At 46.1% G+C, this 27,011-nt stretch overlaps 1 protein-coding gene across 27 annotated transcripts in view; it reads right to left on the bottom strand.

The window, feature by feature from the left end:
* LOC140429768 (receptor-type tyrosine-protein phosphatase delta-like) overlaps positions 1-27,011 on the bottom strand; it is a 3,491,723-nt gene that overhangs the window by 690,123 nt on the left and 2,774,589 nt on the right. For 26 of the 27 annotated variants that reach the window (XM_072517184.1, XM_072517188.1, XM_072517191.1 and 23 more), the window contains one exon: positions 9,416-9,583. In XM_072517184.1, the coding sequence (XP_072373285.1) occupies positions 9,416-9,479 (64 nt within the window). In that variant the 5' untranslated portion in view covers positions 9,480-9,583. Of the gene's footprint in view, positions 1-9,415; positions 9,584-9,742; positions 9,762-27,011 lie in introns of those variants that run through there. The other variant, XM_072517187.1, reaches the window with a different exon arrangement.

Genomic DNA, 27,011 nt, shown 5'->3' with positions numbered 1-27,011 from the left:
CCAAATTATAACATCACAGTTGGGAAAAGCTTCAACAACACCGTAGCTGAGAAAGGGGTAAAAACTGAGTAATACTATTGAAAGAGAATGATGAAAAGTGGCAGGGCAATCCAAGGAGAACTGAACATTGTACTTTTGAGGGATGGAGATTGAAATTGAGGGGAGGAACAGAGAATGACAGTACTAATGAGGACCGGTAGATTAACTGTACAACAGGAATGAAGCATGAGGTTGAGAGAAGGAACAGAGGCTGACTAGGATGAGGAAGTGAGCAGGCGATCCAGTGTACATGGAGTGAATATCAGAGTAACCTTTGCACAAATGTTCTGTTTTTGTTCCAATAGTTTTTAAGACAGTGCATCATGGGATAACAGACTTCAGTGTGGTCACAAACATCCTGGTAATTCCAATCACAGCAAGATCTGTACAGCAGAGGTTATTTGACTGGATGTGTCAATGTTGGCCTCTAGAACTCCCGGAACTTTTGTTCCAGCATCATTCCATCGACAAAGAGTAATGTAGCAAACGAATTCATTTCAGATGGGGTGTTTTCATGTGGCATGCCTTTGCTGATGGTTGAGTGAGGTTAATCCTTGAGATGTAGATTTTACCACAAGTGCTGCATGTGAAGCCATGTGGTTATTTTCAGCGTTGGTTTCTGTTGCAAAACCACAGTCGTCATTGGTCATCATGGCAGTGCATGCCAACCTCGAATAGGTGTCACCATTTTCCGCTGTCGCAGCTAGTGACGCCCAGGACCTTCATGTTATATTGCAAGCATCCTTTAAGCGGAGCTTTGAGATCCTACTTGATTACCTGCCTCTGGCTAACTGTAGATCTTCAGGCACGGCAAACACACTGGGTGCGATCTTCCGGCAATGCTGCACCGGTAAAGCATCTTGCTGCAGCGTAGAGACCACCAGAAAAGCCGGGAGACCCCACTCCCGGGATCCTCCCGGCGCGCAACACCTCGCGAGATTCAACGCAATCTTTCGAGACGTTGCAAGGAAAATCCCGTCCACAATGGGCGGGATCACTTTTTGACAAATCTGCACATTAGAGCGAGGCAGTAAGCCTTACTCTAATGTGCAGATTTCCAAGGTACCTGAGGCTTTGGGATTCAATCCCTTCGCCTCGGAGACCTCGGGCAAGCACCGTTTGATACTGGTCCCTACAAACAGGGACCAGATGGGATGGCACCCAAGGGGATCGGAGGCCCCCAGCTTCATGCCCTTTGGGCAGGGTGATGTCCTGGCACTTCTGGTGCCACCTGGCCTTTTCGGCGAGCGGAGCTCCCTGTTGTAAAAAACGGGGCTATGTGCGGCCTCGGCGAGTGCTGGGAAACATGCGGCTAAACGCGCTCACTAGGAGACTTTGTCCACTTTTGGGATGATCGCGCCCATAGTGTTTCTGGACACACTCTTTAAGCAGATGGAATTTTGTTATCATGACCCTGGCAAAGGACATGTCAGTAGAGGTCAGATGCCCGTGCAGTCTCCTCTGTCATCATTGTATAATGTGATGATTTTTGCATTATGCACCTCCTGTGGAATGAAGCCTATCTTCCAGAGAGAAGTTCATAAATATGTAGCAGCAGATGAGGTTTTCCTTCCTTGAGAAGTTCAGCTGGGATTCCATCCTTGCCAGGTGTCCTTCTGTTTGCTAAGCGGTCAATGGTTTCTCAAGCGCAAGCGATGAAGGTCCTTCATCTAACTCATCCATGACAGGAGGTTGCATGAGAGCATCACACGTGGAATGGAAGAAGCCCATCTCATTGGAGCACAGCCCACAGTAATGTTGAGCCCACCAGGACACCTGTTTACTGTTGCTGGTGAATACTCCACCATCTGTCACCTTCAGGGTGATGGTAGGACCAAACACCCCCTTAATCCCTTCATGCATAGCTCAAAACATTCCATTGGCACAGGCAGTTTGGGTTTCTTGATGTAAGTTGATCCAGTGTTTACTTGTGCAGTATCTTCCTATCTTTTGCAGAGTTGTCTTGGCTACTTTCAGATCGTGCAGTGTTTTAGCTGTTTGATTAATGCTGTGCTTCACGTCGACTTTTTGCTTTGAATCAATGATAGATGTCATCTGGTCTGAATAGATCACAAACCAATCTTTGTTACGTGTTCTGCCTTCACCAAATGATGCTTCTGCTGTTTCATAGGTGATTTAACTCACTGATTTCCTTAAGCTTCATCGATATCAGCATCGGTGCTTCCTGGTTAACCTTCATGGCAGCACGGTAGCACAGTGGTTAGCACAGTTGCTTCCCAGCACCAGGATCCCAGGTTCGATTCCCAGCTTGAGTCACTGTCTGTGTGGAGTTTGCACTTTCTCCCCGTGTGTGCGTGGGTTTCCTCCGGGTGCTCCTGTTTCCTCCCACAGTCCAAAGATGTGCAGGTTAGATGGATTGGCCATGACAAATTGCCCTTAGTGTCCAAAAAGGTTGGGTGGGGTTAGTGGGTTGTGGGGATAGGGTGGAGGTGTGGGCTTAGGTGGGTTGGCCTTTCCGGTGCGGACTCGATGGGCCAAATGGCCACCTTCTGCACTGTAAATTCTATGTCTATCTCTATGTTCATGGATAACAGTTGTTCCAGATACAATGAGAAGGTGCTTGTATTTAGCATCATTACTTACTAAAGGATGTTGATGCATGGCAGGTCAGGTCATGTTTGGAGTGTGAAACATTCGGGGTGCACCTTAAGTCTGCTGCTGATGAGAGTGGTCGGTGTCGCAATTTGAACTGTGGCACGTGAGGGTGTGGAGAACGGTGGGAAGATCACGCTTTCTCGTGATGACCAAGTCTAACTGGTGCCACTGCCCAAACCTTGGGTGACACCATGATACCTTCTGGCTGTGTCTGCGCTGAAGCAAAGTGATGCAGAGCTCATTCAGAGCACAAAGCTCAAGGACGCATTGATCTTGCCCACCCCATGACAACACTGGGGACCCCACTCCAGATTTTGTTACATTTACTCTCTTAGCCATTAACTACTGATGATGTTGTTGTTAATGTTGAAAGACTCCAACTGGCAGGGCCCACGTCATCACAGGTGTAGATGTGATCATGTCATCTATGTGTGCCATTCCCTGCCATTCTTACAGCAACCTGCACCCCCACTTCTAATGCTCACCCAAAACCCAACCTAGCCACTTATCCCCTCGATTGTGTCCCCACCTCGGCAAATTAAGTTAAGTTAAACTCCCTCACTAGTCCACCCTCTCAGCAATTTAACCACCTCAGTAAACCCCTTTATTGGCAATAAACCACCTCCCACAGCCTCCCAAAGTCTCCCATACAGCACCACTTCCCCCCGGTCACAAAACATGCAGTCTCTGGTTATCAGTGAGGCTGCCTCCTCCACACATCAGACCTCGGGGTAGCCCCAGTCGCACTGGCGACACAGTGAGAGCAGCTCTCCGGTTTGCTGGAGTTCTGGAGGGAAGTGCCCACTCCTTCACTCGAAAGAATGGCTCCTCGGACCAATCCAACCAATATGTGTTTTTTACACACTCCGATCATGGCCGATCACAGTTCACTTATTCGAGATACCGAGGTACTTAATACTATTTTTCCAGTTCTGACAGCAGGTTACGGAGCTGAATTGTTTCTCCCTCTTCACATGCTTACTGGCCTGTTGAATATTTGCATCATTTCCTGATTACGGGCGCGATTCTCTGGGCGCGTTGCGCTCAAGCGAGAGCACAACACAGCCAGATAATCCCGGGAGAGGCATGCAGCGAGCTTCCAGACAGGCTCCGCGTCTCACAGGATTCACCAAAGTCCAGCGAGACGTCGAAGTCTGAATTCCGCCCCAAAAGGGCGTGACGAAACGCCGCTCCCGGACGTAGGTTGGAAATCTACTTATGACCTAGTCATCCGGGATCCACCAGCCTTCATCGATTCACCGGCCTCAGATCCACTGGGAGACCCCCACGGGTGCCGTTCCGTCTGGTCCCTGTTTGTGGAGACCAATACCGAATCGTGCTTGCCCGAGGTCTCTGAGACAAAGGTGATAGAACCCAAGGTCTCGGTGTCTTGGGAAACTGCTTATTACAGTGCGACTAGCTGCCTCGATCTAACATGCAGATTTGCCAAAATGTGATCCAGCCCACAATGGGCGGGTTTTACATTGCGAAGTCTCACGAGATCACGTTAGATCTCGCGAGGCATTGCGAGCCGGGTAGATCCCAAGAATAAGGGTCTCAGGAACAACGGCGATGTTGCACTGCGGTGCGCTGCTTTTCAGGCAGCCGTTTGATCGTGCCCACAACTGAGAAAAAAATAACAATCTGGGATGGAGACAATCTACTTCCCATTTCATCTGAAATGTGACATCAAATTCCGTCATTTTATTTTCCAATCTGTGGTGTATATAGAACATGGTGGAAGGTGTAAGTTACAGGCTACATGTCAGTGGGTTGAATAGTGGAATTATGAGGATAGATGAATGAAAATTCTGGAGTTTTGCTGAACTATCTGTGGCGATTTACAGCTTAACTGAAGGAGATTAATTGGCTGAGCTGGATTCCACATTCCAGTATGTAACACATGAAAGGAGCCACCTTAGTGGGTCAAACAGCTTTTTCTCAATCTATATTTAAATGTCACGCTTACCTTACAATTGTATAGAACCTTGGTAATGTCACACTTAAAAGGACTGTTCACCGATCTGGTATCTATATTGTAACAAACATATAGGGCCGTATTTTCAGTCGTGAATTGGGACCCCAACAAAGATGGTGCCTGTGGTCTACGTACCAGTCTGTGCCTCCAATCTCAACTCTGCTAACTTTCCCAAAGACAAAGGGGAAGGTGGGGCATGGGCTGCAAAGTGCAGTTATCTGCCTCGTTAACTGGCCGTGTCAAGGTCATTAGGGAGCTTGTCCACAAGCTCAGCTTCTGACGTTGAGATCGTCATGGGAGCTCTGTGTGGGTGATCAGCTCCAGCCAGGTGGGTTCAGGGAGAGCAGCGCAGGGAGTTTTATTTGATGCAGCAAAAGTGTAAAATTTGGACAAAAATAAATCCCGAGCAGCAATGAAATTTTAAGAACCAACCTTTACCAACACTAATCTGGGTTGCAGCTCTCCATTCGCCTTGGTCGCTTTGAAGATGAGGATCCTCTCAAGTGTTTCAACGCTACACACAGACAGGGAGCCACAGCAATGGTGGCTGATTCGGGCCGGATCGTGGCCCACTTCCCTGGTGTCCCCACCAATTGGGCAGCTGACCCACCTCTAGTACCACCAAAAACATCAGGCTGCACAGCAGATGGAGGCGGGTTTGGTCCCGCCGCCTGATGCTCAGCTGATGGGAAAATCCAGCTAATGGGGAGATGCAAACAAGATTTACAAAACGTATCCCAAAAATGGGAGGTCAGAACTGTCAGAAGAGATAAACAGGCTGAAGCTTTTTCCTGCAGGAAAGAGAGACTGAGAAGTGACCTGAGGACGGTCTTCAAAATTATGAAGGGGTTTGATCGAGTAGATATAAAGCCGATGTTTCCACCTGTTAAGGCCCAAAACTAGGGTCCGTGAATGCAAGTTAGTTTCTAATTGTTCCAACAAGGAATTCAGGAGTAACTAAAAGAAATGTAAGATTGAGTAAATATTGGCTCCAGTATCACCCTTCACCAACTGCTTTGTGTGTCAGTTTACTAATCCAAACTAATTCTCTGTCCATATAATAAAAGCAAAATGCTGCAGATGGTGGAAATCTAAAGTAAAAACGGAAAATGCTGGAAAAGCTCAGCAGGTCTGGCAGCACAGCATCTGTGGAGTGAGAATCAGAGTGAACGTTTCAAGTCGTTTTGGGGCCTTGGGGAGTTTCTCCCTAGTCCAGCCCACACTTGGAAGACTTTTCGGCAGTGGGAAGCTGAACTTGCTGGCGAGACTGGCTCCTCAGAGATGGGGGAACATTTTGAAAGGGTGCCCTGATCTCGAAGTGAGCTTGAGGGTCCCCTACATCCCCACCCATGGGCAATACCACCCCCCCGGACATGGACGTTACCCCACCCCTCCAAGTGAGAACACCCAGCTTTGGGGTCACTGAGGGTCCCCTCCCCTTTTCAGGCCGCCCCACACAACATTTCCAGCTCCCCCTTCACCCTGCCAACTTTTATGAGACCCCTTAATACACCCCCTTCACCCCCTCACACTTCACATTGCCCTCACCCCTCCCCTTCCTTAGGCATGGCTCCCCTCAGATCCCGTCACATGGCACTGCCAGTGTCCAGTTGGCACTGCTTTGGTGTCCAGGTGCCGGGGGTGCCAGGGTAGGGCCCTGCCCTGTCCCTGACCACCCAGGGGACTCCAATGACCTCCGAGACCACTGAGTAGCCATTGTGACTGGTCTCCGCCTGTGGAAACCAATGCTAATCAGCGCCCATTGAGGCCTCGCTGGTGTAGCCGGTGATTCCCGGGCACTGGGTGAATGTGGCGTCAAGATGGCCACGCATATTTAAATGAGATTATCTGGATCACGGATAGCGAGTAGCACGTGTGGAGCAGGGCGTGACATGGTAGTAGAAACATGCCTGTTTACTCGGATGGTCCCTCCTCCATTGCTGCCAGACCTGCTGACATTTTTCAGCATTTGCTGTTTTTAACACTCTGCTCTGTTCTCACCCATAACCCCATGTCTACCTCTGCTTCAGATGTTTATCTAATATGCTACAGCATATGCTTGACGCAACAATATCTTTCAACATTTGTGGTAAACAAAATGCAAATCACAAAGTATCACTGGCGAGTACAACACCATAATCAAACCATCTACAAATACATTCATTGATCACCCTGTCAATGTGTCAATTTGCTTTTAGTGTCTTCATGTGTCATTAAGTTGAAAATCAATCCGTTTGCAGATCTCTATGTTAAATTCTCGGCATGTATGAAATTATACCTGTTATTTAGGGACAAATTATTGCTTCAGCTGACATGATAATTTGTGGTTTGGCTTCTTTTCAAATTATCCCATTCCTTTTCCACAATGCACAACGCAACTTTGTTGAAACAATAATTCTCAGGCTTCAGGAGGAAAATATATTTTTACGTATATAATTGCTATAAAGTCATGGCGGTCAAACGTGCGAGATTTCTGAAAAAGTACTGCCCTTCCAGCCAGCATTTAAAGACCCTCTGAATACTTCAGAGTAGGGGGATGTTATTTTGGAATGATCTGCCAAGTAACAAAATCGTATTTTTGAAAATGACTCCTTTAAAAGCTTTGTATTCCCTCAATTTTATTGGGTCATTAGTTCTGGAGAAGAAGACAGTCTCTTTTATGTTGCCTGAAGGGGGTCTTACAGGTGTGTCCCAACTTCAGAATTAGAACCAGCATTAAAATGTTGATGGTATGTTTATTACCCAATTTAATTGATTGTTTCCCGACGATTTGTTCACCTGTACAAATTATCCATCTTAAACGATTATTACTCCAAAACCAGTGTTTAAAAAGAAACCCTTTGCACCAGAAATACTTTTCTTTTGTAGGACAAAGACCACACGTTACTACTTGTGACATTCAAATGACCAATACCACTGAATGACATCATTCAGTAACATTACTGCAGCACCTCAGTACTGCTGAGCATGCATGTGTGAAATTCAGACAACAATGTGAAGAATGAATGGATTTTCAGTAGCCTCATTTTAAACAGGTACAGATTGCTCATTTCAACCAATGCATCTGCCCATGAATGTACAAATTCAGCTGTATAGAAGCAAATGCACTGCACAGTAACATCAATCCATCCAGTACGTTCAAAAAAAAAAATCACATCGACTGTATTAATTTCAGATGGCAGGAGACAAATACTCCAAACTCTTCTCTCCCTTTCTCTCACCCTCCCTTTTTGATCCTGTAACGGACAGTTTGCCAAGTATTTGTTGGACATGTTGGGATGCATTTTCATCAACAAATGGATGCAGCAAAAATACATTCATGCTCACTGACCCTTTATTCCCTTCTCACGGTTGTAATCTAATGATGTCATTAATTGTCCTCTATTTGAGCCCAACATAATGCATTTTGGATTATTTTCTGACACAATGAGCAACAGCAGATTTTAAAACAGCAACATTTCTAAAATAGATGTCCTCTCTATCAAATGTGCATTCTCAAGTCATCACTTTCACCTATTTGAATTAACCCTTTTACCCCTATTGTTTTTTCCATTGTTAAAAGTGGTGTTTGGCAAAGGTTGAATATTTTCCTTAAAGATACAAACAAGGCTGGAAGATTTAAAGCAAAGAAACGTTTTGTTTAGTTTGAAATTACCACGGGCCTATTGCACTGAGACCAGTGCAATTGGCAGAAATCTCTGGCAGAGAGAGTGCAGATGGCTCCACAGGGCAGTGAATGCATCGCAATGCAAGTGGCATATGGTTACTGCAATCGGCTCCCACACAAAGGAAGCTTCTTGCTTTTTGCTAACCATTTCTAACAAACGGTAAGTCTGTGTTCATTTTATCTTCTATTGATGGACCTGTGGTGTCTGCTCCTGACTCTGCTGTCTTGTCGTTCTGCATTCTTCAAACCCACCTTGGTTTCATTTTAATCAGAGAGGAAACAGCAAAGCTGTTGAGCTACGGGAACCCATTGTTTACTCAAGAGCCAATGCCACGGTGTGTGGAGTCAGGACCGTCATGCAATACGCTGATGTTAATCACTCGTTTCTCACATTATTAACGGAACAAAAGGACAGGGGAGGACAGATCACAAGACAAAAACCTGGGTTGATAAATATTTAAGAACACAATGTGTATTCAAGAACACAATATTAGAAGTCACTTCCAAATTACAGCAAAACAAATCTTTCTCAATACTGGATGTTACTTTCTTGCCAAGCTGGGTGTCACCCTGTAAGGAGAGTTCAGCACAGAGCACGATTTTTGAGGGAAACATACAAAAATGTGACTCTTTTATGGACTTGTAAGCACTCTGGCTCACAGAATTAACTAAAGCATACTGCATCACACTGGGTCTGTTGCACTTGTAAACAATTGCCAAGATGACGCCTGAAATTTGCCCCAGTGTTCAAGCTTCTGTCAGCTTCATAGCGCATTACATTATTGCATATTATACCATCCTCAGGACGGTCTGATGACCAGCAATTTCAGGCACACAACACAGTAGTTTCTGAAAGCATGTGAGCTTGTGATGAGAAACATGAAAGCATACACAGCAGTGAGATATCTGATGCAGGCTCCATTTCCAACTGTGCGAAGAAAAAAAAATGGCAGCCAGATCTAAAGATAGGCTCATATGTCCCTCTGCAGACCTTCTGCTATAACCTTTGGATAAGTTTAACGAGGATATGCAGGAGCCTTAATATGGGAGGGAGATTGGGGGCCAATAACTGACCCTGCAAAATGAGTTAAATCTAATGCTAGAAGTGGACTTACCCTCAGCATTAGTACGTAGTAGGAAGCACAGGAACACCACCAGAGGCCTGATTTTATGCATCATCCGACAGCTTGGCACCAGCAGCCTTTGGCAGCCTCGTTTTCACTGTCTTACAAGCTGCTGCAAGTAAGTGCAGTCTGAAACTATAGATGCTGTGTGTTCAGAACCTGCAAAAGCACAGACAAAAAAAACAGAATTAGAAACTCTGCAATATCCTTTTGCATTTCCAGATCATTTACCATTTAAATCTGCTTCTTAAATGAGTGCAACTACAACAACCGACATTGCCCAAACAGAAACAGAATAGGTCAGAAAGGGCGTTATACCATGTAAATCACCATTCCACTGGAACAGCCTTTGCAGTTTACAGGCAGACATCATGTAAAGTGAAGCCGAAACAAAATAAAAAGAAAATCCTGATCAGTCCTTCAAATTCCTCTTCCTTAGCCCCGTCTCCATGTTCATCTATCCGTGGAATCCTCCAATCCAAACAGACGGAGTTTGCAGGTACCCAACGCGCAGGGAATGGGAACAAGAACTCTTCCCCACCCCCTGTCCTCGACCATCATGATAGAACAGTAAATGACAATGGATGTCCACTCCTGTCACTCCCAATCCACATCCTAAACAGTAATCCTCAACAGCCAGATGCTTCTTAGCATTCCCAGGTCTGTTGCAGTGTAGGTTACAGAGAAAAGCGCATACAAAAGGGAGGAGACTTTTGAGTGAAGTGTGCAATAGGCACGGATGGGGGTCCTGAATTGGTGCCAGCATCCCCCATGTAGTGAGCAGAGTGTTGCTTCTGTTATTGATGTACCAAAATCAGGTCTCAAAATCAATGTTGAACGCATTTTACAATGACTTGTCACCTCCAATACACAAACACATTTTTCATATTCAATTTTCAAGATGTTGTTCTAAAGATTCAGCAGCATGACGGCTTTTTTGCTTAAATAACGGGGGGAAACGCGAGGCAGAAATCACAGCTGACATTGCACTAACAACAGAGGCACTATATCACAGCAAATGTGCCAGCCTGCTGTCACTGACCCATCACCTCTCCAAAGTAGATTGGTAATAAAATGTTTTCAAGTGAATCATTATATAATTATCGCTGATCAGATCACTTTCATACTGACAGCAACCTTGCTTTTAACTGTGTAAATGTAGAGGAACATTTTTGTCAAGCTTCAGAGTCGGGAAGGCTCTCTTCCTCGCTTGCAAGCAGCTACTTTTCTTTCAAGCAAACTGCAATTACTGTATTGCAATAACCGAAGGGTATGGGACAACACAGAAAGTATAGAGCAAGGAAAGATGAGAGAGCGGTTGGGTGGGAATTAACGGCCTCGTCAGGCCAGACTTGGTGGCGCGATGGGGCCATTGAATCTTGTGAGAGGCCCCTTACGAGATTTGCGACGCTCGCTGAATCTCGCGCGTTGTTGCGGTCTGGATCTCACTCTCACCCTCACTTTGCGAGATCCAGATATGCATTTTAATGATCATTTTAAAATGGGTTTGCCAGATTCCCTCGGGGCCTGGGAACTAATGGCCTCCCCAGCGAGGCCTTGACCAGGCACCGTTTACTGGTCCACATAAACGTGGGCTAGTCGTAACGTCACCTGTGTGTGTGTGTGGGTGGGGGGAGGAGGGAGGGAGGACCCCAGGCGATCGAGCAGTGAGCACACCCACTGGCACCCGCACCACCAGCCTGGTACCTTGGCATAGCCATCCTGGCAGTGCCAGGGTGCCCTGTTGGCACTGTCAGGCTAGCAATGCCATGGTGCCCAGGTTCCTGGTTCCCTTTGTCAGAGGTCGGGCCCCGGGTGCCTTGCCCATAAAAGGTGAGGTGAGGGGGGCTCGAAGATCCCGGAAGACATGTTGGGTGAAGTAGGGGTGTCCGAAGGCCGTGATGGGGGTCAGAAGGTTCGGAGCTGCCTTTAAAAATGGTGCCCTGATCCACAGGTAGTCTTCCTGCAATGATGAGCTGCGCCCGTCAGTGCAGGAAATGAGTGAAGTGCGGCCTCAACGCGGAGTTCCTTGCCGAGGCCAAAGAAAACGGCAAAGTATCGTTGAATACTGAGGTCTTTCTTGGCGCGTAAAACGCTCAAAAGTGGACTCTTTTTCCTGTTGAATCACGCCCAGCGTGTTTGAGAGAGAGAGAGAGATAAAGAGAATTGGAGAGAAAGATTGGACGAACTGGTTTCTCTTTTATGCTTCTCTGCACATTTACCAAGACTGCTGCTGTTCTGTCTCAAATAACACACATTTTCATAACATTCCTTTTCAAACGACATCCCAGCTCTAATGAAGTACAACCAATGCAGTTGAGGTTTCCCGAGTTCATAACAAGTTAACTTGTCATCCTGGACAGTTATGATAACGTCATCCTTATTGTGAATCCTATTCATTTAGGAACTTCCATATGTTCACAGGTTTTGGAACAAATGCAGAACATCATGGCCCCATCGAAGGAGGGTCATATGGACTCGAAACGTTAATTCTGTTTCTCTTTCCACAGATGCTGAATTCATCCAGCATTTTCTGTTTTTATTTCCTTTCACCTGCATCCACAGTATTTTGCTTTTATTATATTATTATGGACCCAATTTCAATTGGGGGATCAGGTTTTGGTTTGACAAGATTTGATGTCAGCTTAAAACTCACACACTCTGTCAAAAAAGAGGCAAAGGAAATTGTAACTCCCAGTAAGTTTCAACCCTCCCCAGTGACCAGGATTTTCATTCTGAACGGAGAAAGAGCAAATCGAAATTAAAGAGGACTCAGTGAAAAGGGGGCACAGAGAATGGAAGAAAGACACTGCGAACGGAAAGAAGACAAAGCAAAATGAAAGAGGACACAGAGAATGGAAAGAGGACACAGCGAATGAAAAGAGGACAAAATGAAAAGAAAGAGTACACGCAGAATGGAAAGAGGACACAGCAAATGGAAAGAGGACACAGTGAGCGGATTGAGGGCGAGTGAATGTAAAGTGGGCACAGCGAATGGGAAGAGGGCACTGAGCGGAAAGAGCGCACAGCAAATGGAAAGAGGACACAGCGAGCAGATAGAGGGCACAACAAATGGAAAGAGGACACAGCGAGCGGATTGAGGGCGAGTGAATGTAAAGAGGGCACAGCGAATGGAAAGAGGGCATTGAGCGGAAAGAGCGCACAGCAAGTGGAAAGAGGACATAGCGAGTGAAAAAAGAACACAGCAAATGGAAAGAGGACACAGCAAATGGAAAGAGGACACAGCAAGCAGATAGAGGGCACAACAAATGGAAAGAGGACACAGCGAGTGGAAGGAAGGCATGGTGAGCGGAAAAAGGACAAATCGAAATGAAAGAGGACACAGCGAAAAGAAAGAGGGCACAGAGAGTGGAAAGAGGACACAGCGAGCGGATTGCAGGCACAGCAAATGGAAAGAGGACACAGCGAGTGGAAAGAGGACACAGTGAGTGGAAAGAAGACATGGTGGAAGGAAAAAGAACAAATTGAAATGAAACAGGACTCAGCGAAAAGAAAGAGGGCACGAAGAATGGAAATAGGACACAGCAAATGAAAAGAGGACAAACGGATAAGAAGGAGGGCACGGAGAATGAAAAGAGGGCACGGTAAGTGGGAAGAAAACACCACAAATGGAAAGACAACACCGTGAATGGAAAGAGGACACCGCGAATGGAAAGTGAACAAGGAAAGTGGAAAGTGGGCACAGCAAATGGAAAGAGGACAAGGCGAGTGGAAAGAGGATACAGTGAATGGAAAGAGAACAAGGCGAGTGGAAAGGGGACATAACGAATGGAAAGAGGAAACAGCAAATAGAAATGAGGCACAGCGAATGGAAAGCGGGCACAGCAAATGGAAAGAGGGCACAGCGAATGGAAAGAGGACACGGCGAATGGAAAGAGGACACAGTGAATGGAAAGAAGACACTGTGAATGGAAAGAGGACACTGAGCGGAAAGAGCGCACAGCAAATGGAAAGAGGACATAGCGAGTGAAAAGAGAACACAGCAAATAGAAAGAGGACACAGCAAATGGAAAGAGGACACAGCGAGCAGATAGAGGGCACAACAAATGGAAAGAGGACACAGCGAGTGGAAAGAAGGCATGGTGGAAGGAAAAAGGACAAATCAAAATGAAACAGGACACAGCGAAAAGAAAGAGGGCCCGGAAAATGGAAAGAGGACACAGCGAGCGGATTAAGGGCACAGCAAATGAAAAGAGGACACAGCGAGTGGAAAGAAGGCATGGTGGAAGGAAAAAGGACAAATCAAAATGAAACAGGACTCAGCGAAAAGAAAGAGGGCACGAAGAATGGAAATAGGACACAGCAAATGAAAAGTGGACAAATGGATAAGAAAGAGGGCACGGAGAATGAAAAAAGGGCATGGTAAGCGGGAAGAAAACACCACAAATGGAAAGACAACACCGTGAATGGAAAGAGACACCGCGAATGGAAAGTGAACAAGGAAAGTGGAAAGAGGGCACAGCAAATGGAAAGAGGACAAGGCGAGTGGAAAGTGGATACAGTGAATGGAAAGAGGTCAAGGCGAGTGGAAAGGGGACATAATGAATGGAACGAGGACACAGCAAATGGAAAGCGGGCACAGCGAATGGAAAGAGGGCACAGCGAATGGAAAGAAGACACAGTGAATGGAAAGAGAACACAGCAAATGGAAAGAGGACACCGCAAATGGAAAGAGAACACAACAAGCGGAAAGGGAACACAGCGAATGGAAAGAGGACAAGGCGAGTGGAAAGAGGACACAGAAAATGGAAAGAAGACCCCGCAAATGGAAAGTAAGCACAGCGAATGGAAAGAAGGCACAGCAAATGGAAAGAGGACATAGCAAATGGAAAAAGGACACAGCAAATGGAAAGAGGACACAGCAAATGGAAAGAGAACACAAGTGGAAAGAGGACACAGCGACTGTAAAGAGGGCAGTGATCATTTTCTTGTGCATTGATAGTTAAATTCATGAAACTGATAACAGTTTACCAAGACTTTTGTATCTAAAAACCAAGAGGGTTAAAATTGTTCATTGTCAATATGGACTTAGCTCCTCTGGCAGAATTACTGGAAATGAAGATATTTAACACTTGGGATGTAAGCTCTTGTTGTACTGCGACTGCTGACTGTGGATTAGGGGCACTGACTCTTTAAAAGAAGATAATTTTTACCTTGGTTGTGGAGCTTTGTTCAGGGAACATTTAACAATTTGGATTAGGCTCTACAGGTGATTACTTGCAAGGTTGGTGGCCTGTTCCTCATAGTTGACCCCAGTTTATTCCAGCACTTGTGTTCTGTGGCACACAGGTTAAAACAACATGAGGTTCACTGAGGCAGCAAGTGTTCAAAGGTACTGGTGGGAATGCCATGTTGTGACGGCGTGTTACTGTCACTGCTGACTGTGAAGTATCATATTTATATCATTGACAAAGTGTCAGACCCTCATGGTTTACAATGATTCAAATACTTACAGAAACAGGCAGGATGTACTTGAAAACATTGGCACTAACCAAAATAGAGAGCAAAGCGTCATTTATTCGGTTTTCAATACACTGCAAGGCCACAGGAAAGACATATACTGACTTTATATTTATAGGTTACGCCGCAGTGGAGGGGAGGATGATTTTGACTTCTCACTGTATGTCGGCAACATCATAAACATTGCTGAAAGATTCCGCACATTCACTATTTCTCTGATTAAATGGTTAAAATGTCTTAAAAGAACATGTTCACCTGTTCATAATCAGTGAACAGTAGGATCCCTGCGAAAGAATATTGTTAATCTATAATATAACCAGAGGAAATCTTTCCCCCAAATCTATGCATCTAATGTGACCTCAAGGTTGATGCAAAATTAGCCACGCAACATAGCCTCCCTGTATTGAATTCTCCATGGAGCTGAAACTTGAAATAGAGCAATTTATATCTCCATCTTGTCAGTTGTATACTTTGTATTATCACACGCACAGTATCTAACTTCAATTTCATGGTCTCAACTTATCCCATTTAATGCATCACTTAGAAGTGCATTTGCAATGGGGACCTTTGGCCCCTCATGAAATATTTCCCTTTTCTGTTCCCGAGGGAAAATATTCCTCACTTTTCTTCACAAGAAATGATGTAGTCCCGCACCAAATCCACCCCGCTCCTTCCACCCCCTCAATTTTTGGTTCCTCCAACTATCTAACATCCGAGTGAGCGTCAGTTTGCCAACTTCTATCAGCTTTACTTTCAAGTCAACAATATGAGCTGCACGAACAGCTATGCAGATTGACTCGCCCTCTAATTTTCCTTGCTGCCTTTGGAAAAGGACAGCCTATCTATCACACCCACTTAATTCCTCCACGTGACAACTCTGAAGAAAACTATAGAGATGAAGCCGCAAAGTAGCTGTCTTTAATGCCACTCCTAACTACACAACAGCCCTGAAATGCAGCTCTTGATATGTTCACCCGAGACGTATGAAATGAAATTAATGAAATGAAAATCGCTTATTGTCACAAGTAGGCTTCAAATGAAGTTACTGTGAAAAGCTCCTAGTCACCACATTCCGGCACCTGTTCGGGGAGGCGGGAATTGAACCGTGCTGCTGGCCTGCCTTGATCTGCTTTAAAAGCCAGCGATTTAGCCCAGTGTGCAGGAACTATCTAAGGCAAGCTCACATTCCTCGTACAGAGACACAACAGATAGCCCTCGATTGAGCTACAAAGTGAGTTTTGATGAATGATGCATAAACAAACCCCAAACCACTTGGTAATGTATTTTTCTCATGCCACTTCAATGAGGTAAATTGAAAATGTAAAAACATTTCAATAGAATTATATTGATATCAAATAAATTGCGATGTCACAGGGAAATATTTTTCAGCAGGCAGCTACAATTGAAAAAAAAAATTACGTTCATCAAGTTCAGGTTGGCGCTGAGGAGTGGAACACGTCCCTTTTCAGTCCCCAAGATCATGTGTAGTACCATTAGCTACAGAGTACTGCTCCCTCTACTTTGTTCCACCCCACTACTGGGTCAGTGTGACACCTTGCTCCGTTTGCCAGTCTCTCTGAGTGAGATCATCACTCCGTACAAAATTAGAGAATGTCTCATGGTGTGGGCCCAAGTTCGGACTGGGAATTCGATTGAGGCTGACCAGATTAATTTCACGTTGTAGATACTTTATGGACAACAAACAGTAATGACTTTCATCACACAGCTCAGGGCCAGAATGCAGACTTGTAAGCGAATGGCCCACCGCACAACCCTGTTTCCACCATCACTGGATTAATTGTGATTCCCTTCGAAAGAAATGAGAACTATTTCATGGAGGTGACATAATTGCACGTGGGTCAAAAGCTAGTGCTTGAAAGATTTGTGGGAGAATCATGAAATACAGAACCAGGGGCGGGATTCTCCTGTGCCCCATCCACGTGTTCCTCCCGTGCCCCAGCCACGTGTTCCTCGGCGGCGCGCCGTTCGCTGGAGGCGGGACTCTCTACTCCAGCCGCTTGTCAAAGGGATTCCCCATTGTAACCACTCCATGCCGCCGGGAAATCCGCTGGCTGGTTGTGTTGTCGGCAGGAAAAGTGAATCGGAACGATCGGAGAATTCGGGCCAAGGTGCCAGAAAAACGAGAGAAAAGTGCCGGACAATGATTCAGTAAACCTTTCTTGCAAGCAGGCAGATTCCTCTTGGAAGGCTGACTGAGCTGATGATTTCCGCAGTGGCTTTCATCCCTTTTCCCAATCCGTCAGAGAACTGAATTCATAAATGCTCCAGAAAATCTGACATGGATATCGTATTCATTGAGAAACTATTGACGAGTAGAGGACAGTCACAGCCAAATATAATTTCATAAATGCTCTCAAGCACAACAGCAAGTTGCGACTGTACTGGAGTTTGCATTATATCTATGAAGATTGATTTTTGTTTTAAACTCAGATCGACTCTCAGCTAGTTAAGAACTGTTTTTTTTCTTATTGCAACATCATTCCAGCAGAACAACGTGTCTGTAAGATTTTGATGCTGTCTGTTTGTCAGATTTTATGTTGCTGAAAACCCTTCATTTTGACTGAGACATAAAAAGAACAAAAACAATCTAACAGCTAGAAGACATGTTAATGCAGTGGAGATTTGTCTAAATCTTGTTCACTTTCTTCCCATCTGTTCAATCTCACAACTACAGAACCAAAACACAGAAATATCACATTCACATCAATATTGGATCGGCCACTTCATATAATAAAGTGGGGATCCCTAGTGTGACATTTACCAAGTCCGTCCAAAACAAGGCTGAAAACATGGAAGTCACGCTGAAGAATAATAAACATTTATTTACTTCTATTGAGTGAATGATGGTACAGCACATGGAAAATCAATACATTCCTTCTTTTACATTGTGAAATAAATCACTGGGGCTTTCATAAACATTCAGCTTTTTTGACGTCTTTAAATGTCGCTCACACACCAACTAAAACAGCAGAGAGAAATTATGGCATGCCCTCTGAAAAACCTATTTTCTTATCAACTTCCTCTTCCAGTTTTCCTCTCCCCCCCACTCTACCCCCCCAAAAAAACTTCTTCAGAAGGCAGTGATGCATCAAGAAGCAGGTTGATCCTAAGTAATTTACCTCAGCGCCAATCATGTCTGAATCTTGATCGAAAGTCCTGGTAGGCTTAGTCACAAGAACACACAGGCCGGCTCCAGATGAGGAAGGCCCCATCCATCCCAAGTCATCCAAACAGAGGGTAAGAAAAATCAACAGTCCATTCATCACCGCATCCAATCGTTTATTGGATGATTCAGATTTATTTTTGCCGTTAATGTGGTGCCCAGAAATGTATTCTAGTTGCTGAGCATGTGAATAATTTGCTGACAGCAGTCTAAAAATGCCACCAGTTTATCCTACCTCAACTTGAAGCACTAAACTGCATATAGCTTCTTTTTTTAATAGAAATTTAGAGTAACCAATTATTTTTTTTCTAATTAAGGGGCAATTTAGTGTGGCCAATCCGCCTAACCTGCATATCTTTGGGTTGTGGGGGTGAAACCCATGCAGATGCGGGGAGAATGTGCAAACACCACTCAGAAAGTGACTTGGGGCCGGGATCGAACTCGGGTCCTCAGCACCGTAAATAGCAGTACTTACCACTGCGCCACCGTGCTGCCCATATAACTTCTTCATCGTGTTTGCTGTCTTAAATGCCTCTGTGAGGTCGCTTCTCAATTAATTTATTCCAAGGCCGAAAAGTGCAAAATCTTTGGGGGGTTTTCTCACAACACAGTCCCCCTCATGTTAGGAATTAGTCTCAACATTCTTCGGTACAGCATCTTCCAAAGCTTGAATGTCTCCCTTATGCCTTGTTGACTAAAACTGGCTACAGCAATCAAGGTTTTATTCAATTGTAGCACTGCACATTTTTATGTTTGATTCACAGCAACTTATTCCCTACTGTTTTGATCAGCATTCCCTTTGCTTTCTTGAATGCCACTTTGCAATGACTGGACTTGGATGCAAAATTCACTCTAATTTTCTTTGCTTTGCACAAAACATTTTCACACACTTCCATGGGCCATTCTCCTACTTTTCCAGATGGCTATTCAGCCTAGTTGGGAAATTGCATGGAGGCTGCAAGTACTAAATCTCATTGAACTTCATCCCTAGCTTTTCCAACACCTTTCATGGTTGTACACATGTCTACCATTATTTATTCCTATGTAAAGGTAAAGTCGCCATAGTCCCAGATGACCATAGGCTGCTTTCCCCTTTGAGGGGGAGAGCTGACTAGTTGTGATTTAACCTGAGGTTGAGAATAATCTCAGCCGGTGCAGAAATTGAAGCTGTCCTGCTGGCCTTGGTCTGCATCACAAACCAGCTGTCTAGCCAACTGAGCTAAACCAGCTCCCCTATTCCTGTGTAATACTTAGATCGTTCCTTGAAATAGAATAATAGGCTGGGATTTTCAATTGCCAGCAAAGTTGGGAAGGGATGCAGGCACAAATTGAAAATCGTGTTCCCAGAGGATGGCACGAGCTCGTGCCAGCTCCAAAATGTGCTGTGATTTTCTATGGGAGACTGGTGGTGGTGGTAGTGACGGGGGGGAGACAGGGAATCCGCTCAGCTCCAATTTACTGTCAATAAAGCTCCTTGAGGAGCTTGTGAATGAGCCAGGGAGGGTGAGGATGCAATTTTCAAAACTGCAATCAGCAAACCCCAAGAGTCGAGTGCACGTTAGTGCACAGCTGTTGGACTCAAAGCAGGCAGAAGTTAACGTTTTTAATCGTGTCGAAACATTTTGTGGATCGTGTATTTGGCTGTTTGACCATTTTCAGGCTGGGGGGGCGGCACTGCTGGGAGATTTTGCCGGCTCTCTCATGCAAGGCAGCAGCAGACGACATCATGCCTCCTGGTAATGCTAGCGGTCACAAATCGGTCACTAAACTCACCCTCAAACCACTCAATCTCACAGCACAGTAGGAGGCCATTTTGTTCTTCGAAAGAGCTGTCCAATTTATTCCCACACCCCCACTTTACTAAGGATGAGCTGGCACTGTCTGCTCACGTTTTACATTTGATTCACTCTAAACTGCCTGTGCATTTGATTAGCTTGCACCGAGCCTCTGAATCCACTGGTAATGTAAATTAGAAACAGTAGGAGCACCACCACTAATCCCTGGGGTACGCCACTCAACAATTTGCAGCACATCAACATCCCTCCAGTAACATGTACCTGCTGCTTTATATCCCTCAATCACTAAAAACACCTGAGCTGAACCTCTAATGCACACTGAAAATCCACATTCAAAACCCACATCACACATTCCTAGCAGGGGTTGCTGGGCAGTAATCAAAAGTGCAAACCCTGGATGGCTTTCTCTGCCTCTAAGCAGAGGAAAATAAAGCTAATTGAACAGCTTCAAGCATCCCCCTGCATTCGATCAGTTAACAAAGCACAAGCAAACCTGCAATTTCCTGGTTTGTGTGATGTAACTACTCACAGGGCAAACTCACTGAGCCATTTGGGAGGCCTTTCCCGATGAATGCTTACATTATAAAATAACTTGATGTCCTATCGGCGGAAAAATTCATTCGACTTTTTTCAAGGAGGTCCTCCAAATCGTGTTTTCTTTGTCGTGGAAATCAAGGTAATTAGCACATTCTAAAGGACTCATATATGTTACTGCCCGTCAAGAACAGATGTTCCTTAAGGACCTTGTAAATAGCATTGCAGTCCAATTTACGGAAGGATGTGCAATGCCAGATTGGCCTCCATTTCATCATCAGTTTGGTAGCCCAGGGTGTTCTGTAAAAACTGTACATTCAGTTACCTCATGACTTGGGTTCCTTACAATGCTCCGAATCACGTTTGATGCTCACACACAATTTAATTTAGTTGCTAAATTGTTACGTCTTGACGCCAAGTCTCTCAAGGTTTTATAACAAAATTGCCAAGAGCGGACAAAATACGCCTTTATTTATGTTTCTTTCAGATCTGCAGTGCACAGCACAAATCTCATTGTAAAATATTATTTATCATCCACCCTTACTCCCAAAGGAACTCAGGTGAATGCATCACTCGGAGCGGGGGGGTGGCGCAGACTGAGAGGGAGAGGGTCATGTCTGGGAACTAGCCGGGCACTGCCCCGTGACACGGCCTGGGCAGTGCCCAGCCACAGCTAAAGCGAAGTGGGGATGGGAGGGTATTGCGGCCCCTGGTGAATGTTTCCACACTGAAGCTGGCTTTAAAAATGGTGCCCTGATCTTTAAAAAACTAAGTTGCTCCCTCCGTCCCTCTAAACCTAGCCCATTTGATTAAACCCCTCCAATTTTACCTAATTTTTTCCACTTGCTCCATCTCCACTGAAAGTGCTGAATACAAATGGAATGTGGTTCTGCTGTCACAGCAGGCCTCTAATTTCTTGCCTCAAGGGCCATTTTTCCTTCACATATGGACAGGAAGAGTGGCACATTCAACAAAGACACATACCTGAATGTGATCCTATCCTCTACTAACATCCCACACATGAATCTGATGTGTTAGGCAGTTTGGTTCGATGTGGACTGCACTCGATGCAGGGAAGTTAGAAACAGACGTCTAACACAGGAGAAGATCCAACACTGTTTTATTCAACTAGATGAACTGCTGTACATATTCAGCTGTGGGTCGACACTATACTGATCTGACTAGTGACCTTGTAGTAGCCTGACCAGACTTACTAGCTACCGCATGGTGTTTCTGCTTGCTAGCTCGTGGACTCTTACTGTCTCAGTAGCTGGGTCCCGAGAGAGCGGGAAACCTCGTGCCCTCTGGCTTTCTAGTGGTAGTGTCCTGTCTGGTGATTGGCTGTGCTGTGTTGTATGCTTACTGGTCATGCTATGTGTCAATCACTGCCTGTCTGCAACTCATTATATACATGAGTGGATATTATGACAGAATCTTCCAGTGGGAGTAATCAGATAGTGACCTGGAACAGGAATCATTCATCAAGACATTGGACAGCGGTCTACTTCAAGGCCTCAACCAATGTTATTTTGCAATCAGCCAGTAGGAGGTACAATAGAGCAAATCTCAGGGACTCTCCCTTCAGGGGCACCTGTGCTGTGTTGCCATCCATTGGAAACAGTCCCAGCAGACTTGGGTGTCCAAGTGTTCAGGTCATGAAAATGTCAAGGACAGGTACAGAAATGGAACAAAAAAGTGAACAGAGATGCCAGAGGACTGGAATGCAAGGGGTAGGGGTCATGCTTCAGCTGTACGAGCCTTGGTTTGCCCACATCTGCAGTACTGTGAGCAATTCTAGGTATCACACTTTGTGAAAGATATATTGGCGTTGGAAAGATGTTAGAGTAGATTTACCAGAATGATATTTGGACTCTGAGGGTTAAATTGCAAAAAGAGATGAGACAAATAAGGAGCGTATTCCCTGGAATTTAGAAAGTTAAAGGATGATTTGATTGAAGTTTTCAAGCATGGGGAACAGGGAGAGAGTGTCTCCATTGGTTTGGCGTCTGGGATGATGGGACACAGTCTAACAATTAGGGCCAGGCATTTCTGGAGTAAAGTTAGGAAACATTTCCTCATACAAAATGTTGGCAGAAGCTGAGAACTCTCTTCCACAAATGGCATTTGATGCCGGATCAATTGTTAATTTTAAACCTGAAAATGAAAAGTTTTTATGACTAAAAGGTGTTGAAGGAAATGAGGTAAAGGACTTAGGTCACAGAGCAGCCTTTACCTAATGGAATTGTATAGCAGGCTTGAAAGGCTAAATGGCCCACTCCAGCTCTGATGAGTGGCAAAATGTAGATGTAATCTAACAAAGCTCCCGATAAACTGAGAGAATGTGAGAATGAAATTTAGCCACTGTGGACCACTTGGCTCTTACTATCTCTTTAATAGAATGTCAGTATAAATGATTCACCAGTGAATGCTCCATTTCAGAATTGTCTGTATCAAACTGCATGTTAAAGTAGCTTAATTCAAAGAACAAAGAACAAAGAAAAGTACAGCACAGGAACAGGCCCTTCCGCCCTCCAAGCCTGCGCCAACCATGCTGCCCGTCTAAACTAAAATCTTCTACACTTCCTGGGTCCGTATCCCTCTATTCCCATCCTATTCATGTATTTGTCAAGATGCCCGTTAAGTGTCACTATCGTCCCTGCTTCCACCACATCCTCCGGTAACGAGTTCCAGGCACCCACTACCCTCTGTGTAAAATACCTGCCTCGTACATCTCCTCTAAACCTTGCCCCTCGCCCCTTAAACCTATGCCCCTAGTAATTGGCCCCTCTACCCTGGGAAAAAACCTCTGACTATCCACTCTGTCTATGCCCCTCATAATTTTGTATACCTCTATCAGGTTGCCCCTCAACCTCCGTCGTTCCAGTGAGAACAAACCGAGTTTATTCAACTGCTCCTCATAGCTAATGCATAAACCAATTACAATAATCACTAAAAATGTGCAGTAATGTTTATTGATATTATTCAGAAAGTACTGCTTGGTTATCCGTTACCATGGGTGCAATTCAACGTACTTAAAAATAAGTCCGCTGTCGGGCGCGTTTAGCGGGACGTTATCGGCAGCTCCAGTGCTGAAAAATACCCTGCTATTTCAATGGCACTTTGCCGGGTCTTTTTTGGCCTCAGGGATTTCTCTCCGCCAAGGTCGCACTTGGCTGCTCCCTATGCTTGTGGGTATATGGATGGTTTTAGAATGATTGAAATTAAGAGAAGGAGGACTTCCGGTGGCACCCTGGAGGAAGCAGGTCGCAGGTCGGATCTCTCCCGCCCGCGATGGGCAAACGGACCTTTTGAACGGACTTTTGCGGGACCTGGCGACTTGGTTAGTTGAGGGGATGATAGGGAAGAGGCTTCCCCCCCCCCCAGGGTATGAGCAGCTGGACCAGAAGTGGTCAAGTGGAGCGGCAGGGCTCGAAGCGGGAGCAGCGGGGACCCCAGGCCAGGCGGCGAAACATGGCGGATGGCAGGGACCAGGGAGCGGAGGCTCACTGGCCAAGGGAGCAGCAGATGGAGTTTTTTCAGAACTGTTTCTCCGAATTGAAGAGGGACACGTTGGACCCGATGAGGGCGGTAATGGACCGAATGGTCGAGGCGCAGGCGGTCCAGGAGAAGGCGCTCAGGGAGGTTGAGGTGAAGCTCTCCAGCCAGGCGGACATGGTGGCGGAGCTGGAGCATGAGGTGGAAGAGCTGAATGCCCGCCAGAGGAGGATCAGGAGCAGCTTGAAGAGCTGGGGAACGGAGCCAGGAGGCAGAATTTGAGGATCGTTGGCCTCCCCGAGGGCTGCCAGGGGTCGGATGTGGGTGCATACGTGAAAGGTATGCTCGAGGCGCTGATGGGTCCGGAGCCTTCCCCCGATCCCTGGCGTTGGATGGGGCGCATAGAGCCCCCGCAAGGAAGCCCAGGATGGGCGACCGACCAAGGGCCTTGGTGGTCCACTTTCACCGGTTTGCTGACAGGGAACGTGTGCTGCGATGGGCCAAGACGGAGAGGAACAGCAGATGGGAGAATTGCGAGGTGCGCATCTTCCAGGACTTGGGAACGGAGCTGGCCAAGAGGAGTGCAGGATTCATCAAGGTAAAGGCAGCCCTCTACAAAAAGGTGAGGTTTGGAATGCTGTATCCTGCGAAGCTTTGGGTTACGTTTGAGGAACTCCACTACTACTTTGAGACACCAGAACAGGTTTAGACTTTTATTAAAGAAAAGAAGCTGGACTTGAACTAACGGGCACTTAGTTTCCTCAGTGCTGCACAGTGACGGCGGTCTGTTAACCTAATTTGCTCTGACTAGGTGTGGACTTTTATTAAAAGAAGAAGCTGGACTTGAACTAAAGGACTCTGGGCTCTCAGAGCTTTTGTGTGGCGGCGGTTTGTTAAATTATCCTGTACTGTAAATTTCTATCCAAGATTGTTTTCAGCCGGGACAGAAAGTGGGGGCTGGATTGCGCATTGTGTCGGGTGTTTTGGGGGGATAGCATCGAGGTGGGGGGGTAGAGAGAGGGGCCCTGCAAAGGGGGCCCTGCGCTTGGTACCTTTTGGCGGGAGATCGGGGCCTCGGAGAGGGGGATGGGCTAGGGGCTGGTTAAGGGACTTGAAAGGGCACGGGGAGATACAATCAGGTTAATGGGTCCTTGGTGTGTGGGGGGAGGGCCCGAGTGCTAGGGTGGGAGACAGGCAGGTGCCAAGGGCAGGGGTCAGCGTAGCTAGCGTAGGTCAGGGGGCCCCAGGGAGAGTAGGAAGAGGGGCCGGCTAGGGCCAAGGGCAGGGCTGGCCTGGCAGGTCAGGCCTGGGGGGGGGGGGGGGGGGGGGGGGGGGGGGGGGGGGGGGGGGGGGGCTGCTAGGAGAGGTTGGGGGGTGGCAGCCGGGAAGGAGAACAGAGAAGACGTAAGTACTTAAGTGGGCAAGGGGGGGGGGTTATCTAGGGATCCCCCGGGGGAGAAGGTCCCTTGCAGACTCTCAGGGAACAGCGCAGGAAACCGACAGCAGCGGCACCTGAGGGAGGGGGGGTGGGGGGGAGGGTTCGAGCCATGTTAGTTTAGTTGAACACGTGGGGCAGGGCAAACAGAGCTGACAGGAGAAGTGCTTTATTAACATGTTTATTCTTTCCCACTGTTTGTTTTCACCTCTTTGCAGAGGGCCTGTTTTCTCTCTGGACATGTTACAAATTTGTTTTAAATTTTTTTTTTAAATTTAATTTAAAAAAAGAAATTATGAGAAGGGAGGAAAGGCTATCAGTTCTCTTCATACTTGAATTAAAGTTCAGCAGACAATGGCCAGTCTTGTCTTCATGCAGACATCAGATCCAATTTAGTTAGCCCTGCTTTAAGTCCTGCTTGTGTCCCAGACGCAAAAATAGAACATACAGTGCAGAAGGAGGCCATTCGGTCGATCGAGTCTGCACTGACCCACTTAAGCCCTCACTTCCACCCTATCCCCGTTACCCAACCACCCCTCCTAACCTTTTTGGTCACTAAGGGCAATTTATCATGCCCAATCATAGCCAATCCACCTAACTTGCACGTCTTTGGACTGTGGAAGGAAACCGGAGCACCCAGAGGAAACCCACGCAGACACGGGGAGAATGTGCAGACTCCGCACAGACAGTGACCCAGCGGGGAATCGAACCTGGGACCCTGGCGCTCTGAAGCCATAGTGCTATCCACTTGTGCTACCGTGCTGCCCTGAATAACCAATTTAAGTTCATGCACACAATTATTCACAATCCACATACACACTCTTACGACAGAAGTAGTGGAAGATGAAAACTGTCTGTAAGTGAAGTATATAACTGTTATATGATGTTGTATGTGCCTGAATGCTATGGTAAAGGCAGAGCAAGGTTTCATGTGGGATTGAAGAATATCACCACCCAGAGTATGATGTACAGAGTCACATGGTAATCACTCTAGAAGCAGCCTGCATGGAGACAGCCGCAGCATGCATGACAGTAATTGGGATATTTACATAATTAGAGTTTAACAATGAAATGGTTCTTCTTTCAGCATACAAGTTTCAAGATCTCAACATCCAGTTATCAAATGAATCCATAATACAACATGGTGATCAGCGGTTATATGAAAGGTACCATTTGAAATGATGAACCGAGAACAGAATCCCAAGATATGGAAGATGAAAATCATCTGAAGCCAGACCAGAGAGACTTCTGTTGAAACAACACTCTAAGAAACTGTTGAAGACGCTTGGCTGGGGCAGCACAGTGGTGCAGTAGTTAGCACTGCTGCCTCACGGCGCCAAGGACCCAGGTTCGATCATGGCCCCAGGTCGCTGTCCGTGTGGAGTTTGCACATTCTCCCCATGACTGCGTGGGTCTCATCCCCACAACACAAAGATGTGCAGAATAGGTGGATTAGCAATGCTAAAATTGCCCCTTAATTGGAAAAACAATTGGGCACTTTAAAGGTTCCATTTGCAAAATGTATACATCCAGCAAGGACATGGCAGACACCATGGATAAAGAAAACCCAAGTCCTCTCTAGGAGTGAATAGAGTGTACATTCCCTTTGGAAGGAATGGGACAAACCCACAGTGTCCGAAAAAAGCAAACAGGTTGTTAATA

The sequence above is a fragment of the Scyliorhinus torazame genome, chromosome 9 (genome assembly GCF_047496885.1).
Source record: "Scyliorhinus torazame isolate Kashiwa2021f chromosome 9, sScyTor2.1, whole genome shotgun sequence".
Lineage (NCBI taxonomy): Eukaryota > Metazoa > Chordata > Chondrichthyes > Carcharhiniformes > Scyliorhinidae > Scyliorhinus > Scyliorhinus torazame.
The sequence above is the reverse complement of the archived record's forward strand: the minus strand, read 5'-3'. Positions and strand labels throughout refer to the sequence as shown.